The sequence below is a fragment of the Pagrus major genome, chromosome 9 (genome assembly GCF_040436345.1).
Source record: "Pagrus major chromosome 9, Pma_NU_1.0".
NCBI classification, from domain to species: Eukaryota; Metazoa; Chordata; class Actinopteri; order Spariformes; family Sparidae; genus Pagrus; species Pagrus major.
The window spans coordinates 31,653,211-31,671,605 of record NC_133223.1 but is presented as its reverse complement, the minus strand read 5'-3'; the positions used below and the strand labels follow the sequence as shown (position 1 = coordinate 31,671,605).

The 18,395-nt window shown below is 44.4% G+C and overlaps 1 protein-coding gene across 1 annotated transcript in view; it reads left to right on the top strand.

Annotated features, from left to right (window-relative positions):
- gli2a (GLI family zinc finger 2a) overlaps positions 1-18,395 on the top strand; it is an 85,981-nt gene that overhangs the window by 36,412 nt on the left and 31,174 nt on the right. Inside the window, exon 3 of the mRNA XM_073473874.1 lies at positions 11,735-11,840. Within this exon, the coding sequence (XP_073329975.1) occupies positions 11,735-11,840 (106 nt within the window). The remainder of the gene's footprint in view (positions 1-11,734; positions 11,841-18,395) is intronic.

Here is an 18,395-nt window from a genome sequence, read left to right as displayed (position 1 = left end):
ACTGAGTCACTTTCAACTTTTCTTCAGTTGAGGCCCTCATCTCTGTAATCACAGCTCAGTCGCCTTCTTCTCTTCTGGCTTCAGGTTGCTCGGGGACCGGGGATAAAGGGAGTTCAGGCTTTAATCAAAACCTGCGTGCTTTAGCTACGTTTTCAACTACTTGGTTGTATCGCTGTCATCGCCGTTTCCATTCTACTTCTCATTTTGATCTGACCACCTCCCCCGAAGCAGCCTTTTAGCTTTTTGATCACACGGCCCCGATGTGGAACTGGATTCTTTTATTTTGACATTTGCGTGTTTTGACGCATTAGCTGAAACACTGTAAGGGGTATATCTGTGTAGTTTGGAGCAAATTAACACACAATGCAGTCCAGATGCAGAGGGGAACGTACGCTATGAGTCAATGGGAATCCAGTGGATTAATATGAGTCAGTTCCTTTTGACTTCTTCCATACGAGCACCGGACGCTCCGTGTGCTTTACGTCCCCGTCGACATAATCAAAGGAGTAATTTCACCCATCACCTGTAATTGTTTCATCATCGAATTAAAGTCTCTTGTCTGACAGGTAGATATTTTGTGATCATCAGTGGCCTTTTCTTAGCTTTGATGGACGCCATTGAACACTGAATGACTTACATACAGTCCGTATTCTTCAGAGGTTTGACATTGACATGGTCTGTCCACATTGTGTCCGTACTCCAATTATCATAAATTAGGACGTTTATTACAGAAAAGACAGGAAATCTGTTGAATTATTATCAGTAAAATTGCGCCATTACAAATCTGTGCTGTCGAGAGAGAATGTAACTCAAACAATTATAGTTTTACAATTTAAAGTAAATGGTTAAGGTCCAGTCTTTGAAGGGGCTCTCAACGATTCAACAAAAAGTATTTCTGCTTGGAGGACTTACACCCTCTTAACAAACATGTACTTTACGTAAAACAAAGGTTGGGGCTGTGAACCAACCCAGTGGCAGTCGCAGTGTATATTACTGCAAAACATCCTTTATTTTCTGTCTTATTCATGATGTAATTTATACTGAAACAGGATAAATTTTATCCAGATAGCAAAAAACCCTTATGAGTAAAAGTTACATTACAAAACCGCAGAGCAACTTCCTCATGATTGAGAGCCCTTCCTGACTGTATCCATTATAGTGTTTGTCAGATGAAGGAGATTCCCCCGCTGGCTTACCCTCCGAGGTGACTCGACGCTCTCCGTGTCACACAAGGGAAGCGGCGTGTCGGCTAATTTTATCACACAATGCGTGCTGTTTGTCAGTGCGGCTCTGGTGACAAATGATTCCTTATCTTGAGGGCTGTTGTTTGTTGTTGCTGAGTAATGTCCCGGCCACTCGCTCTCGTCTCTGGAGCCTCTCAGAGGCTTCAGCCGCCCCGCTGTCAACCGTCAGGAGCCTCGTTCACATAGCAGTCGTGTGCACACCTGAGCACACACTAGCTAAAGATGCACAGGATTTTTGCAGAAAAACAAACTATCTTTGATTTGTGCACAGATAACTGTTTTTCTGTGTTTGCCATTTCCTCTCCAGCTCGAGCTTTTCCACCACTCGGCGCAACGGTGTTTCTGTTCGCTGCATCATAATGAAGACAGACGTGTAGACTAACAGAGAGAAAACTCCTTTTCTCTTTCGATGTCACAAATCCCTCTCCTTTGTAAACGGTTCGACCTTATTACCAGCGAGGGACTGATGAAAGCGACATGTGTTACTCAGAGGGCCCCGTGTTTATTTGACTTCCATACTTGCATTAAGGCAAAGTAAACAGATCAGCTGCCCTCCAGGCTGCTTTCACAGCGCTGCAGGGAGAGAGACGGATCTGACCTGGTAATGAATGAACCACTGATTAATGCCATTTAACACTGATATAGAAAGGGATTTAATGCAGTTTTATTTTAAGAATAATAAGCTTTTGCATCTGGAGAAAGCTGAAGACGTGGAAAATACAATGATTTTTTGTTTTGTGCAGAAAGGATGCACTCTACCTGAGGGACGAGGCAGAGAAACATTAAAATCACATGTTTAGGGACCTGACAGATCTCAGAGGTTGTGGTCCTCATAATTCATGCCATTGTTGGCTCCATGTCCTCTTCTTCTTCCTGTTTCCTTTCGTCTTTCCTCAACCCACTCACTTCACTTCATCCTTTGCTCTACTCTGAAGCCAGGCATATCTTATTGATTGTTTTTCCAGCCCGTTCTCACTCCCATTGCTCCAAACACAGCAGCCTGGTCAGCGGCCCTTCACTTCTTAAGTTTGACACTGTAGCATCACTTGTCAAACTGCCCCTCCAGTGCAGTAATATGAAGAGCGAGAGAGGTCAGAGTCAGCGGTTGGTCTGAGTGGTTGGATGGGTCAGGAACAGGACTTTTCCCTCCGAAGACCAGGGTTCATGTCCCATTTGTGACCAAGAGTCAAGAGTGATTTGTTTTTCCCTTGAATTATGTCACGTTTGTAAGTTATTGTATGTAAAGAACGATATGTTAGTTTGCATTATACGTCACTGATTCTGTATAAGATAACCAGGATGCTGCATTGAAGAGTCTCATGTCATAGTTAGGATTATGGTGTATCGATGTAGTCTTGTTTCTCGGCATTGTGCATGGATCTTCACACTTGTATTCAAAGATAATTCAGTCTTAACACCTGTGTTACCTTTTAAAAACACTCTCAGGTGTTTCAGTCTGTGGTTTTATATAATCTCTGGTCTAAAACTGACTCTCTATTTAAAGACAGATCGCTCTCGAGTGTCAAGAAACAGTAAATTCAAGACACCTTTTCACAAGATGTTGTCTTCGTGTTTGGCTGATAATGCTATCCAGAGCAGCATGCAGTGTAACAGCGAGCCAGCAGAGACACACTGCTGTTATAGCGATATTCATACAAACTTATTGAATATCACACAAACATCCGCTCCATCTTTCTCTTGCAGAACACAGACCCTAAAATTAGGGTCACCACACTTACAGAAAAAGAGCAGGGCGGCACTATCAGACCGGGGGCGGACCAGTTGGTCGGAGGCCCTCTGACCTGCTTCACAGCTGTTTCTTGTTAGTGCTTTAAAACAAATTCCCAGAGTGAGATGGTTTCCACGCTGAATCCTGCCCTGAAGAAAGAGGCCAGACCAGAAGGGGGTTTGTAAGACCCCGCTGCTGTGTGTGTATGTGTGTGTGTGTGTGTGTGTGTATAAACAGCCCCGTCTTAGCGTTTTATCTTATCTGGATAGATGACCTGAGAGCGCGGGGGCCTGCACTTAAGATGCTCTGCCCTGTGTTATGAACGCCACCAACAGTCGGCCGAGTCTTCAGAAATCTCTCTCAACCCTTAACTGAGCTTCAATAACACTCAGAGGAAGTTTACAGTAATTTAGTGAGAGTCGACCTTTGATTCAACTGTTCCTGAATATAAACAAATGGAAGTCTTATCTCAGACGGTACATTACACAGAGTATGAAGAAGAGATCCCACAATATGGTGGAGCAAATGTGTTTGACAGTTTATTCTCACCTGTCAGCAGACCTTTAAAATACTAAGAGTTGGTGTGCTTTGTAATGCAAACACAGATGAAGGGGAAGTAGAGGGATGTTCTCGGTGTCCTGCAGTTAAGTCTGAAACGGGCCACATGTTTTCTAGCGCTGCTGTAAACTTTGCTTGCTATTAATGTCACGGTGGAACTAATGGATATCGGTTGTTTATTTAATCAAACCTCCACGCTGATAAACATTTTTAGGGACATTAATTATCCTAAAGGTCCCTCAAGAAGCATTTAGTCCACTTTTGTTGACGGTGTCTTCACTGAGACACATCTAACGGGTTCGGTGCGGCGGTTTGATGGAGACCAGGCCAGGTCCGTCTAGGAGATCCTCCCCAGCCTCCCGCCTGGGCCTGGAGAGCAGTCTCCCCGGGGGGCGCCTCACCTCAGGCTGACCCCCAGCCTTTAGATTGATGTTCACTGCCTCCTTCTCCCACACATTGTGTGCTTTTTTGAGGGGTATTTCCTCTGCCTTTCCCTTCTTTCGGTTAAAGAAGAAAGCCCTGCTTACAAGTCTGGGAGGTGGGGGGGAGTGCTGAGCTTGCGTTGAGGATGTCGTCATAGGGCGCTGAGGACGCTCTTTGTGTGAACTGGCAGCTTCTCCGTCAGCTGTGTCTGAGAGGTTAAAGGGCGCGCGAGAGACAGAGGAAGGCTCTGAGTTCCCGCCGTTTGAAGTGATTTGGCTTGATTGGTGCGTTTACACTTGCCGGAAACTGGCAAGCTAATGCTGCTCTGAGAGAATGTGGAACAGATTGATGAAGTCACAGATGAACTCTACAAAATCACAGAGAAAACTCAATAGTATCGTTCCACTCAAAGGAAGTGTTCACACTAAAATGGAAAGGCAGTCATCATCTCCGTGCTACAAAACTTCTCCTAACTTTCCCTCTGCAGTGGGGTGAGTGATAATGACTGAATTTTCATTTTTGTGAGAACTGAATTGGCCTCAAGTTTATTCTTACCATCCCGGCAACGAAAACAAACACAGTGCATTAATTACTCGATCAGGCCTACACCTGTGCTCTAAAGAGGCCGGGCGATAAATCAGAAGTCTGCACGGGAAGCTGATTATCCTGACACCTCATCAGTCTTCACAGAGAGGCCCACCGCCTGCCACAGGGAGAGGCTCGCTAAAGCCCAGCTACCTGTATGCTAACATCACACAGCCAGCTAAATGCTAGCGCTCAGGCTGGGTGATGCATGGCGGTCGTTAGGATATGATCCCCCGGTGCTGCTACTGGACACCAGTGATTACACCAACACTTCTTGTAACTCTGAGACCTGACTAAAATCATAAAAATCAATCAGCTGAGATCATAAGATTTTGTTGTTTAGCTTTTAGAAAAAAAACTATAACCTCAGAAATGATGAATTTTAAAGGAAAATCACAAAAGCAAGACTCTCCTCATGCCTCACTGCTTCCCCTGGTACCCATTTCACACTGAATGGACGTTAGCACCACCAGCTAATGGCAACCCAGGTGAGATAAGGTCGTGGTAGCACTCAGACTTTAGAACAATTAGGAGAGGCGGTGCAGCACCTCGTGGCCCCGGTGATGGATCATACTCGCGGTGGGTTCGTGGGGTTGACTCTGAGACTGAGGAGTGATTGGCTGAGGCGCTCGTACAGATCTGACAGAGACTGATCGCAGAGGGGGAGAGTCCAGCTGGGTCTGAGTGGGGACAGAAAAATGGAGGCAGCTACACAACAGCCCCCGTGAGATGACACAACACATCTGAGGGGACGGATGAGGGCGTCGTGGTAACGAGATGTCAACACAGGCACGAGGCCCTCATAAACAGTAACCCACCTGTTCAGATTGTGATCTCACACTCACATCCACACAGTTCATCATAAAACCACCACAAAAAAAGCGGTTATCGTTTGAAATTTTCTCGTTTAACATCTCTCAGCTTCTTGTTTCGGTTTAAAAAGGCCACAACTTTGGTTCAACCTTGATTTTGAATCACTGTTTACTCAGTTTACACTCAAACAGCAGGCAGACAAAGGCGGTGACTGTCTGTCTGGTGAACATATTGGAGACCAGAGCTTAAAAGTGAACAACACCGGGCCATGGGCCAAATGCAAACACCTTCTGTCTTGTATTGTTATGATGCAAAATGGTAAAAGGATCCCAAGTTCCCTTAATTAACTGACTTCCTGTGAAGTGTCACTCATCCCACTGGGCTCAGATTATGAAAAACACATAATAATTGGGGGTTCGACATATTTAAAGAGCATTTTTACCTCACAAACACACAGAGTGAATTATATTATTACAATTCTTTCACTAGAAACATCTGGCGGGCCGAATCAAACTTCATGGTGGTAAAAATGTTCTTTAAATATGAAGGTTCAGCAGCCGACCCGACCTACAGTACCATCCCAAAGCATCAGTATTTTGCTTTTGGCTCATTTTGGGCCTCCAAGGGAAAAAAGTTTGGGCACCTCTGGCTGAAACGAAGCCATACAACTGCTAATCTGAGCATCCAGTGTCATTTTTTGGTGTTTTACAGTTGCGTGTACGTACTTCAGCACATATCTGCGCTATAAAAGTGTACAAGGTCAAAACTCAGCCCCACAGCTCCCGCACCACGGTCTCTTTACAGCGCTGACCCAAAACCTCTGGAAAACAACTGTGTGAGTCTCCGGGGAGCGAGTGTTTGATGTGTGTACATCCTAACATACGCAGACTTTTCTCCAGTTCACAGGGACTAATGAATTTCCGCTGGAACCATCTCGTGTCACCACGGAGACCGATGGCCTAATCCACTTACCTTCGGCCCAAAATCCCACTATCAATAAAAAAGGTATCATTTTACGCTCCCTGAGGGCTGTTAAAAGTAAAGAGCCACTCTGTTAAGACTTCCTTTCATACATGGCAGCGGTTCCGTGCTCTCCTGTAAGCCCGTAATCCCTCTGTCGCCATCACTCGCCCATGTACTGCCCTGGAGGAAGCGACGTCTTGCAAAACTAAACCTGCAGGTCTCATGTTGTGTGTGTAGCGCAGGATTCCCGGATTAGGCTAAACATACACTTTTTATTAACCTTGGAGCATAACACTTGCCGTAGTGTGTTTTGTGTGCGTGTGTGTGTTTAAGAAAGGCATTTCTGTTCAACCTCAAAGTAGCACGTTTGTGTTTGTCTCAGGCGCTCTTGATGATTGCTTACCGAGAGTGAAACTGCAGAACAAATCAGTGTCTGTGTGTGTAATTGTGAGTGTGTGTGTGTGTGTGTGTGTGAGTGTGTATGCATGCTCATGAGCATTTGTGTATAGCCGTTGGCACAGCGCTGTGTAGTTAGGACGCGGGCCAACTTTTTCTGCTGGAATTTCCTGTCTGAATTGAGCACCCCCACCTCTCCTCGTCCTCCTCCTCTGCTCTTCACTTCTCTCTCTCTTACTCTCTCTCTCTGTGCCTTCCTCTCTCGGCCTTTTCTCTCAAAGCACGACAAAGGCTTTTTTTTTTTTCCCGAAATTATTCCTGGCCTGGCCCCGGCCTCTCAGGGCATTATTATTATCGTTGAGTACTTCCTCGAAGACATGAGCCCACTCCACTCTCCACTTCAGCGTGGTCCTGGTCCGGGGCTTCATTTGGACATAATGAGAGAGCGCTTTTTTTTCCTTCGTCTCTCTTTCTCTCTCTGAGTCATGAGACTCGGAGGGGCCTTTGTTAACATCGAACACCTGGCATTGTCTTTAGTGAGAGATCAAACCCGGGGCTTTAAGATGCAAACTAAAAAGGGGAGAGCAGGAGAAGACGTGGGGCTCTAACCCTGCTGCTTGGCAGGATGTTTGGCACGTCTGGAGCCTCATTATGGGGGCTAGCGGGGCAAAGATATGTTGAGTCTTAAAACAAACACGTTATGAGAGATCAGAGCTGATACGGTGCCTGAAAACAACCAGTTAAAGGTTCCTGTGGGCTGGATTGATTTATGATATTAGATTACACCGACACAAAAGCCCCTCAGTGCACGCTGCACTTCACTGCGTTTTGAGCTTTTTCCAAGATTTACTAAACGGACTAATGATACTAATAGATTACACGATGACCTCTGAGTTAGTGTCCTTTTTTAGGTAACTAATTCTGTTTGTTGTCATCCTAACTTTAGTATACCGTCTGTATTTTAGGTGACCGTAACAGGAAAGAATGAAAAACCCCAAAGTGAGACATCATGGTTATGATATTGTTTGATGTGTAATAGTTTAAGTCATTTTTCAGGCAAAAATGAACAAAAAAAGCTGTTTTTAGCCTCTAAAATATGGAGATTTGTGAACATGTGGATAAAAAGCTTCAGGAAGTCCAGTTTGAGCCACATATCCATGATTTTGGAGACGTATCAGACACAAAAAGTGACTTTACAAGCATGAAAAGCAAGGTGACCATTTTAGACTCTGTCTCAAAGTCACATAGTTGTAAAAGTTGAGGCAAGTTGTTCTAACGTCGGTCTCTGTTTGGGATATACAGTACGAGGCCCAGGGTGGAGTAACCCTGCATGCCGACACACCCAAAGGACTCAGGATGGCGGTAAATCAAGAAACTGAGGCGTGTGAATCGTCCCGACCACGTACCTGTCCGTAGTTGTCCCTGCAGCCCGGGGAACAATGCAGCTGTCTGGGTGATGGAAGGGCCTGTTCAGCCCTTATCGCCCCCACATCCAGCAGCTCCGAGCAGGGAGAGGGAGGAGGCGGGACGGAGGAGAGGGGATCAGCCTCTGGGGCTTCTGTTTGGATGTGTTTATTTCAGTGTTTGTGTTCTCACTAATGGACCGATGGAAATTTAAGACCAGTCATGAATGCTTTTGCATCTGCCACTCGTTCCTGCTGAGGCATACATTCATATAAGCTATGCAAAGCAATGTAAAGATGAAACAAAACCGTCCCGTCCTGGTTTGACGGTTTAATTGATAAACTCTCCGACTGGTCCAAAAGCGGCTCCTGTGCTGCCCTGACTCCAGCACAAGCTGGCTGTCCATCAAAGTCCCGTCTCCTCGTCCCGTGCCCTCCCCAACCCCCACCGGAGATGTGCCAGGCAGCACAAGCAGGGGGCACCTCTCAGACAAAGACCGAACTTCTGGCTCCACTTGTGAAACAAAGCTCAAACTCCTTTTCCCAGCTCTCACTCCCTCTCGCTCATTTACTGGGTGCCTCTTTTGGCTTTGTAACACACAAGTTGACTCGGAATTGGCCGCCTGTCTCGCGCACAAAAGCAAAGGGAGGTTTCGCTGGCTGAGATCCAGCGGCCGGAGATCTTGATAGAAACACAACGACGAGAGGAGACACCAGACGGGTTTTTACAGCTCACTTTGGATCCACAGACAATTTTAACTAGTGTGTGTGTGTGTGTGTGTGTGTGTGTGTGTGTGTGTGTGTGTGTGTGTGTGTGTGTGTGTGTGTGTGTGTGTGTGGTGGAACGTGTTCACTTCATTTTACTTGGATAAAAATCTGGTTATAAATTAATTTTGCTGTAATGCGAATCCGCCGTCCTAATCAAGATTAACTTTTAAAAGTCAGGTGTTTTTTTTTACTTTACTAGACACTTTCTTTTTTTCTTTAATCTGAATACAGGCAGACATTAGCAGAATCTTTTAAGGAAAAAAACGACTGTTTTTGGCACAACCTTTTATGTTTTGCTTCACAAAACAGGAATTCACCAACTGCACAAAATTCATATCTTAATCCAGTGTTTCACAGTAACCTTGAGGGATACTTTGCAAATGTAAAATTGAACTTAAATAACTGTACTATAATAAGTTCAATGAAAAAACATGTTGTATTCAGTATTCCTACTTTTAGTGCAGTCGTTAACTGCCACAGCTGCCGTGAAACCTCACAGAGGAAGAAGAGAAAAGCAACAAGCACGATCACTTTCAAGATTACGATTGTTTACTGTCAGCGGGACGCCAGTTTTGATATTTTAATGGCAGAAGAACATCAAGAAAATGGATTGGATTGATTGTGGTTGTAACAGAGCAGCAAAACAGCTGAAAACACTTAGAGAGACGTTAAAAAAAGCAAAGTAAACTGACAATGTGCTGTTTTTTCGTCTAATAACGTAACGTAACAACTGATTTCATGTGTCATCATGGCGATGCATCAGTAATGGAGGCCCTGCCGTTTTCAAAAAGGAAAACAATCATTGTTCTTAAATTCCTCAGCAGTCAAATGTTTCACAGTTCAGAGCTGCCCTCAGGTGAAACCCTCCTCTCCCAGTCGTGTGTAATCCCAGCAGAATTAACAAAGAACAAGATGGTACAACGTCACGATGATTACCTCAGTCACAGCAACAAAAGGCTCAATCAGGGGTTAAGTAGCAGTAATGTCTGTCTTTGTAACTGGCATCACCTAAAAACAACATGCAGCATTCTGCTGTAGCCCGCAGGCACAGAGTCCTGTTACACCTTGTTTTCACTGCGCTGGCTGCAGCGCGTCAGAACCCCCGAGGCTCCAACAGGAAGGTGTTCAAAAATGTAAACTTTGACAAGAAAAGCCAGACACACTGCACTTTAAATGCAAATGTACTGGATTCAAAGATAAAATGTAGGAGATAGACCAAAGATAGATTTTAATGTAGTAAAGCAGCCAGCAGATAAAAAATACTCGCTCAGTGGCAGAAAAACAGGCAATTATTTTTTTTATTTTTTAGGGTTTTAGATCTAATTTCTCCTCTTCTCCAGATATATAATAAATTAATACATTTGACAAATTCAGAAAAATCTACACTCCCTTCACAAAATACTCTTTGAATTAAAAAAAAATGTGTTTGTATTCACTTAATTTTTCAAGTTCCTTTTGTTTTGTTTTGTTTTGTCTGTAAAACTACTATCAACGAAACATAACACTTCCTGTACAGATGTTTCACATTAAAAGCTGTCCAGTGGCTGAAAGAGCATAATGAATCCCTTTCCTGGCAGGATTTCAATGTGAAAAATTAGCAGGAAGTGTTGGGTTTCATTGACAGCAGCTTTACAGCGATCAAAAGAAAACTGTAAAGTGGGATTGATGACTGAAACTAGTATTTCTCTTAAAGGGGAAATCTAATAAATTCACACATTACTGTGTTTTCAGGTGAGTTCCAAGTTGCATCGTGGGTAAAAAAAAAAAAGTAGTCCATTGCTTTAGCATTGCACTCCTGTTGAACTCATTATGAAGAGTTTAAAGACAAATTATCAAAATTGATACAGCAGAACCAGAAATATCTTCATTTTTATTCCAGGCATTCTTCCTCCTTTTCACAGCCTACATTACCCACAATACAACTCAGCTTCTGAGTGACATCACTGGAGGCAATGTATCATATCATATTCAGCTGCCTCTGGAGCCACAAAAGGCTTTATTTTACTTTTCAAACACACTTTAATGTGTAAAATTGGTGGAGTTGCCCTTTAAAACGTACTCATTGCATATTGGCATCATACTGGTGCTTAAAAAACGGCGTTATCACCCCGTCCCAGCGGTCCCCTCTCGGATAGCGATAACGATCTGCTCTCTCTGAGCTTTGACCTTTAACCCCGGTGGTCTGCGCTCTCGGGTCATCCCGGGTTTACTCGACCGTACAGCCTGAGAATCCTAATAGCAACCAGGGATCAACCCAGGGGATTTGCATCGCGCTTTGCTCTCCGTCTCTGACAACTGAGAGTGCTCTCAGTCATTTTGGGGTTTTTCTGTTTTTGGTTTATTTCCCTCCGTCGAACATGCAAAACTGCACAGAGAATTAGCCGGCTTCCTGTGTATGATTAAAGCTCTCCTCCTCCTACAATAATGTCTACTCAGCGGTTGTAATGACAGCAATTAATGAAGATCGGCTGTGTTGTCTTAATGAGACTTCCCTCCAGCCATCAGACCATTTATGGCAGGAAATGGCGGATTCGTGCATTCTTTGTCTGACACATAAAAACACATTCATTGTTGTGTAAACCCTGCTTTGGTCTCGTCGGATAGAGAGAGCCATTAATGAACGTACAGCTCTCGGGGCAAAAGCCACAGACAGTGTTGGAAGGTTTCAATTACTGCTGGATTACGGGAACTGTAAAATGGTACAGTTGCGTCTCATGCTGCGTTCAAGGCACTAGTCAGGAACTATAATTCAGCCTCGGACATTATTTTAGTACAGCTTTAAGGAATGTCTCATCTTTCGCTTTGTTTCTTGCTTATTTTCTGACCTTGTCTCTCTTCTTTTGCACTCGCAGGCGCCCACCACCTCTTCCCCACGTTTCACACGCCCATCCCCATCGACATGAGACACCACGAGGGGCGATACCATTATGAGCCGCACCCACTCCACGCCATGCATGGGTAAGTTTCATCAGACATCACTAGTTATTCTGAAATTAAAAAATATCTTCCCCAACAACACAGGGAACCACAGTTGGGCCAGTCATTAACAAACCCTGCTGTGCAACCAAACATTTTTTCAAAATCCACAGAAATTCATATTAAATTCTAGTGGAGAACCCAAAGTTTCCAAAGCTACGATGGCCAGTGACTCCCAAAACAACATGGCTGTTGCAGCGTACCAGCGACATGCATGCCAGACCTTCGTCATCCCGTTTCAGTTTGGTTAGGTTCAGGAGAACATCCTGGTTTGGGTTCAAATAACTGGTTACTTCTGTAACTATAGTTTACAAACGTATGTCCATCACGTAAGTAACTCACGACATAACTACGATAGTATATTAAAAGATTTGACTGGTCTCCTGGTTGAAAGTCCTGTGGTCATTTAACCCGATCATCCATTCCCGATGATCTTTGGAGGACTTTTTACTCTTTATCCTACTTCGCCTGACTTCCTCCTTTGCAGCCGTAACAATAACTACAGCCACTAGAGGTCGCCACCAACAAAAACTGTAAATGTGGGTCGTAACAAGCTCTTTTCATAGTCGACCTATATAGTCATTTTTCTGGACGGACCACTTGTTGCATCACTTGGTGATAAACCATCATATTGTGCCAGAACAGGGGGTCAATTTTTTAAAAATTCCCCCTGAAACACTCAAAAAACAATTGTTATCCATTAATATCCAAACAAAACATGTCGAAAAGCAAACCCAATCCTTACAACATGAAAAATAAGGTCCTGTCTGACCCACAGGGAGTGTTCGTTTATAATAATCTGGCATGTAGAAGTTAAAAACATCCTGGGATCAAACCTCAACTCAGATACAGTTTGAGTTAAATGTTATCCACTTAGATTCTTTAATATTCTCTGCCAGGTCAGATTAGACCCGAACACCACAGAGAAAAGACCTTCACAATCTAATCAAATGATAATATTTGGTTTTGTTGCGTTTATTAAGCTGTTTTGAATCCTTGTTCCAATAAAAAAATGACTCTATTTATGAAATATTTTGACTTGAAATGACTATAAAAGGCTGTAAGGCTACAATTCCACTTCAAGTTTGGAGATAGTCTGTAAATAATGTATAAAAAGCAGAGGTGGCTCAACGTGATCTGTGAAGGTCAGCTGTCACTTCTTATCGCTTTCTCTCTCTGAGAATTTGCTTACGACTCCTTCCTTTTTATTGGAGCTGGAGAAAGACGAGCCCTCTCTCTGAGCTCTCAGCGACGGAGCCAAGTTCAAATACATCAAAGCCAGACGAGATCCACAGAGCGAGAGGGAGACGGAGATGAAGAGAGACAAGCCACATTAGCACAATACAACAGACTGTTAACATTTCCTCTCCTATCTCGTCTCCTAACGCTGAAATGAGGAGCTCTGCCAAGAAACCTCGTCTCCAGTGAAACAACCTCGCTGAGAGAAAAGGCGGTGTTGTAAGAAGCACATAGATGCTTCACTACATTTTAAAAAGATGAACTCAGTATATTTGCTAGGATAAATAGGTTGGCGGTCCAGTTCTGTGCTTTTCTTTTTCAAACTTGTGTCCTAAGCTGACCTACAAAGAAACACTAATCTATTTTCTGACTTTATTAATGTGGCATTACCATAAAAGTCTGGCCTTCCTCACACTGCCGGGCCTTCTTACGCTTATCTAAAATATTCGAATCCAGAAAAGGGAACCCAGGAGTAAGATCAATAGAGGTTTTGTGAGAACTGTGCTGTTACATTTAAATTCAGCAAGATCAGGTGATACACAGCGGAGGCAGAGCTATTCATCACCTGCAAAGCGAGGGAGAGGAGAGAGGGGGGGGAGTGTGGCCGTGCACCCGGCTTGTTTTGATTAATGTGATGTGACTCTGACAGAGTGCTCCCACTAATTCATCAACACCTTGATATAGCTGTCTTCTCCGCAGCATGCGCCAAATTCACCTAATTACGTGAGTGTCGTCCCGGGGAAATGGAGCAGGGTGTCGGCGCAGGGCGCTTGGTGGCAGCACTTCGTCAGAGGCCGGTCGCTGTTTGTCAGGGTTGTACTTCCTGTCTGCAGGATCGTGCTATGTGGAGCGCCTGTCATCACTGTTTGCATGTAACATAATGAGGGCTGCAGGTCAGTCTGTCACAGCTGTCATAATGTAGATCCTGCAGTTCCTCGCTGCTTTATTATCTGCCTCGCTCCCTGTCTGACAGTAAGAGAACAGACTGGGCACATGTGCGCAGGAGTTTTGAACAACCCTTTTAATATTTATAATTTATGTTTCTTGTCAATATAGGCTGTTTAATTAAGCTGAAGTACAAAAAGTTTAAGTCGTGGTTGTTTCCTTGGCAGATTAGAAACTACTCCACAGACTGACCACGGACACTTTAATGAAAAGGATCAAAATCGACGCAGCAGAACCAAAGTTACTGTCAGTGTGATTTAATGCAATATTCTACCCAACTGCAGAGATATGTCTTGCAGACGTCCATGTGAATTACAGTGGGAAAAAAACAGCATGAGGAGCAGTTGCTAATTGGCAAGTCGACCAAATGTCGATGTCTCGCCCACGTAACTTCTATTCGACGGCCCGACGAAGTTGGCTGCCTAAAATCTAAACGTGACCGCCAACAGGTCCAGAGTTTGGTTCTGGTATGCTAGTAGTGGCTAACGTAGCCTCAAACCACCCCCAAAAATGAGTCTGCAGAGCTCTGGTAAGCTCGCCTTACACCACAGCATATTTTTTTTCCTTTTTCAAACTTATGTGCAGCTCAAACAAAAAGCCACAGACGGCTTTGTACAACTCTCAAGATCTGTAAACAGGCGATGATGTGTGAAGTCGAAGTTTCCTTTTAAGTAAGACAGAGTGTGTCTCTCCTCTGCAGGCTTCAGTAACCTTACACGATGTCATGTCTACGACATACTGCCCAACGGCGCCTAAAGGCAAAAATGTTAATAGCTGATCCAAATGGTCCGACTCAGAGGCAGAGAAAACAGCTTGCTGTCATAGCCTCCTACTGGCTGCATCCCATTTTCTCAATGATTTCTCACTTAGTGTTGGTTGGACTTGGTAATAAATTTAAAAAATGTGTCCGATGGCTGCATAAAGGGAAGCTGCACCTACCATCCTCCTTTTATAGAGCTCAACAGTGACCATAGACTTTTTGATCAGCTCCGGTTCCAGAAGTGAATTTCCCATTTTCCTCTCCGCCAAGCAACTATGAGATTAATTGTGACCAGTAAACCTTAATAATTTAAAGAGCGAAGGACTACTCATCCCACAAATCATTGCGGCTGATTCCTTTCTGACTTTGAACTCTGACTTGTGGTGATTTTCACCCCTTTGGACTCTTTTCCTTATTCTAACAAAACCCAACATGTCAGACAGAGAAATCACTATCCAATCGTGGTAAAAGAAATTCGTCAGCTGAGACTGTTTTAGCGAGCGGGGTTAACATTTCTATGCTAACAGCTAGCTTCACGAATCCGAAGCATCGCTGTTAGACTTGAGGATTGTGGGTAGTGTAGTACTTCTCCATTACATAGCAAATTACACATGTTTTTCTTAGAATAAAGCTGATGTCATACTGATTTGTGGCTTCTACACGAGCATGTAGCATCTTGTCACAGTCTCATAGCTTGTGGTGCGGTTATCTTGGATTTCCACATCCGGTTGCTCACTGTTGGGCAACACAGGTTTGGTTGGACAGTTTAGTCATGAAATGAATCAAAGGAATATGCATTACCAGGGTCACAGTGTGAGTACATCATGCATCAGTGCATATGCCATCTTTCAGCACATTTCTAAGTTAAAAGTAGCAACCTTCCGGCTGAGGTCTGACTGCCTTTCGCGAATTTCTCATTCCAGAGAGCAGAAACATGCCATATTTGAACTGGAGCACATTAGGAAGAGCCTCTTGTGGGTGACAGTAGAACTTGGACTTAAAGACAGCACTTATGTGCTGCATATTGTAGAGTCGGGCATCGCCTGTACGCACCCACAAGCCAGGAAAGCCAGCCGGCGTGCCAGCATGTTTGACCGGGTAATTAGCATCCGAAATCCAGCCTTCCGTTCCCAGAACCTCAACGACAACGCAACGGATGAGAAAAACAGATCCCCCGCTCATTCCACAACCCGTATTTATGCTTTTTGGGAAGCAGTCGGGGGGCAAATTGCAGCGCTGAAAAGTTGAAATATGTCCAAGGTTTTTGTGTGGCAGAGCTGTGGCTTACACCGCCCCTGTACACAAACAGATGTGGTCCCTCTCAGCAGGCAATCAGCCTGTTCAAGGCCCGAAGCCCCACACAGCACGGAATGTGTTGATTAAATACAGTTTACAGATCGGCCATTTGGGCTGATGTTGTTTTTTTCCCTTCATTGTTTTGGTTTGGTTAACATGGAAAGGAGAAGGGTGGGGAGAGAGAGGAGAGGAGGTGGGAGGTAAAAGAGGGGGGGCATATTTTGACTCTGGTCCGACCCATTGGTTGTCAGTGGTTTTGACAGACATGTTGTTATCTTGTGTTGTTGTCGGTTGGCTCCAGCCCCGGCGCATCGTCACGGCTAATGTTTGAATTTGGATGCTCCCCTGAGTTACGGCCAGGAATGTGCCGCTGAGAAGACAAGGGAGCCATCAATCAAAAGACTGCAAAGTTGCAAATCAATAGCCTGAAAGTTTCACGCTTTATCGCACGGTCTCAACGTAATTTTCCCTGCACTGAAAAAAGACTAAATGGTATGTGACAGCGAGGGAGCCGAATAATGGATAATTACCCTGTGTAAAATCCCGTCTCATTTAAGTAAATTATCCCATCGTCATGACTTAGTTCTACTGGGCCTCCTCCTTTGTACACAGGCCTCGCTTCTCAGGGAGTACAGTATCAAGTTGTGTCCAAATCCTCAGCATCCTGATCAGGGCCCCAAAAACAACCAAGGCAGGATCTTAGCACGTCCCCTGTGGGGCAGCGTGGTGATTTATCTTGATCGCCTTGGCTGCCCAGAAGTACAGAAGGGAGTGTGTCACATCATAATTCATCCCACCCTGAGCCAGTAGGGAAAATGCCAGAGAGGCAAATTCTGACTTGTTGGTCAGCCAGGAGGGCAGCGGAGGCAGGCAGACGGACAGAAAGGGAGCTTGAAGTTGGAGCGTGGCTCTAACGCCTCGCCTTGAAAAACGGGTTACATGGGCAGCGTCTCGTGGCGGTGAAGATGGATCATTTTCAAAGTCGTTGCTTGCAGAAAGACCCATTCAAACTTTTGAGAATTCACACTATAGTAAAACTAGATTGTTGGATCTCTGAGGCAGCTCATAGTTGGGGAACGACACAGCCTCTGAGAAGACAGACGCCAGTTTGACGACGAGGGAATGCAGTACCGATGTGGTGGTTTTCTTGTCAGGTTTTTCTGATACAGCAAAAAAGGACAGCTAACTAGCTACGGGAGCTATATTTAGCAGCAGTTAGTGGCTACTTTAGCAGCAAAGCTAAGGGTATCCGTCAGTCAGGGAAACTCCATAAATCACCTTGGCACTTTAACTGGCCTCTGTCGTTCCCGGAGCCCAAGATCCAGAGGAGTTCACCGGGAGGCTGCTGGTTAGATGACGAAGTGAAGCCATCTTTCCAGAGCTGAGGGGCAGAACAGCTGAAAGACATCAGAGGAAAAAAAACAGAAAATGTTTTCTACACAAATCATGATCCAGTTTCATCCAAATCAGAGAACAGAGTTATAAAGTTGAACGGCCCCAAGAAACAGTTGTCAACGATGGCAGTGCCATAAAAACGAAGAAGAAGAGTGTTTATTGGACGCAAAATGACTGCCAGATGAGTCATCAGCATTTTTATTGTGTTCCAGGAAGTTACAAGCTCAAAAATTAAGAACTAATAAGAACTAGGAAACGACTTCTTTGCCATTGTCAGGCTTGATACAGGCATATAAGTGAGATACAGAGCAAGACGTATGAGATGTATGAATTGTAGAAACTGGCACACTTTTGGATAGTTTCTCCACAAAGGTAGTCATGCTGTTGCACTTGTTGTTGTACACTATTACAGAAATCCTTGTGGGAAAGCTTGAGAGAGAAACACAAACAAAAATCAGGCAACGAAAAGCTTTCCTGATTGACGTTTTGGGTTTTCAGAACGTTGACGGACGTAGCCCCCCTGAAAAAGATGTTAGGACGGCAAATGTCCGACGCCGTTTTCATGAGCTGATTATCCTCCATAAACCAAAACTTTGGCTGGAATCCATTTCTTCTTCATCTCACTACTAATCATGCTGCAATCTTCCCCCGCCAGCGATCTAATGTACATGCTCTCTGGTATGCACTTACTCACAGGGTTACTCATGTGCTCAACAAGCTGTACCATGTCCAAATCACTTTTTCTCACAGCATAGTTTTAACAATGGAACAACAGAGGAGCATGTAATCACACAGCACAGAACACAGAGACAAACAGCAATTACCTCGCTGAAAGCATGTCATCTACTGACTCGTGACGGCTTCCCGTCCCTGCATCTACCCAGATTTCTCCTCAAGTGTCA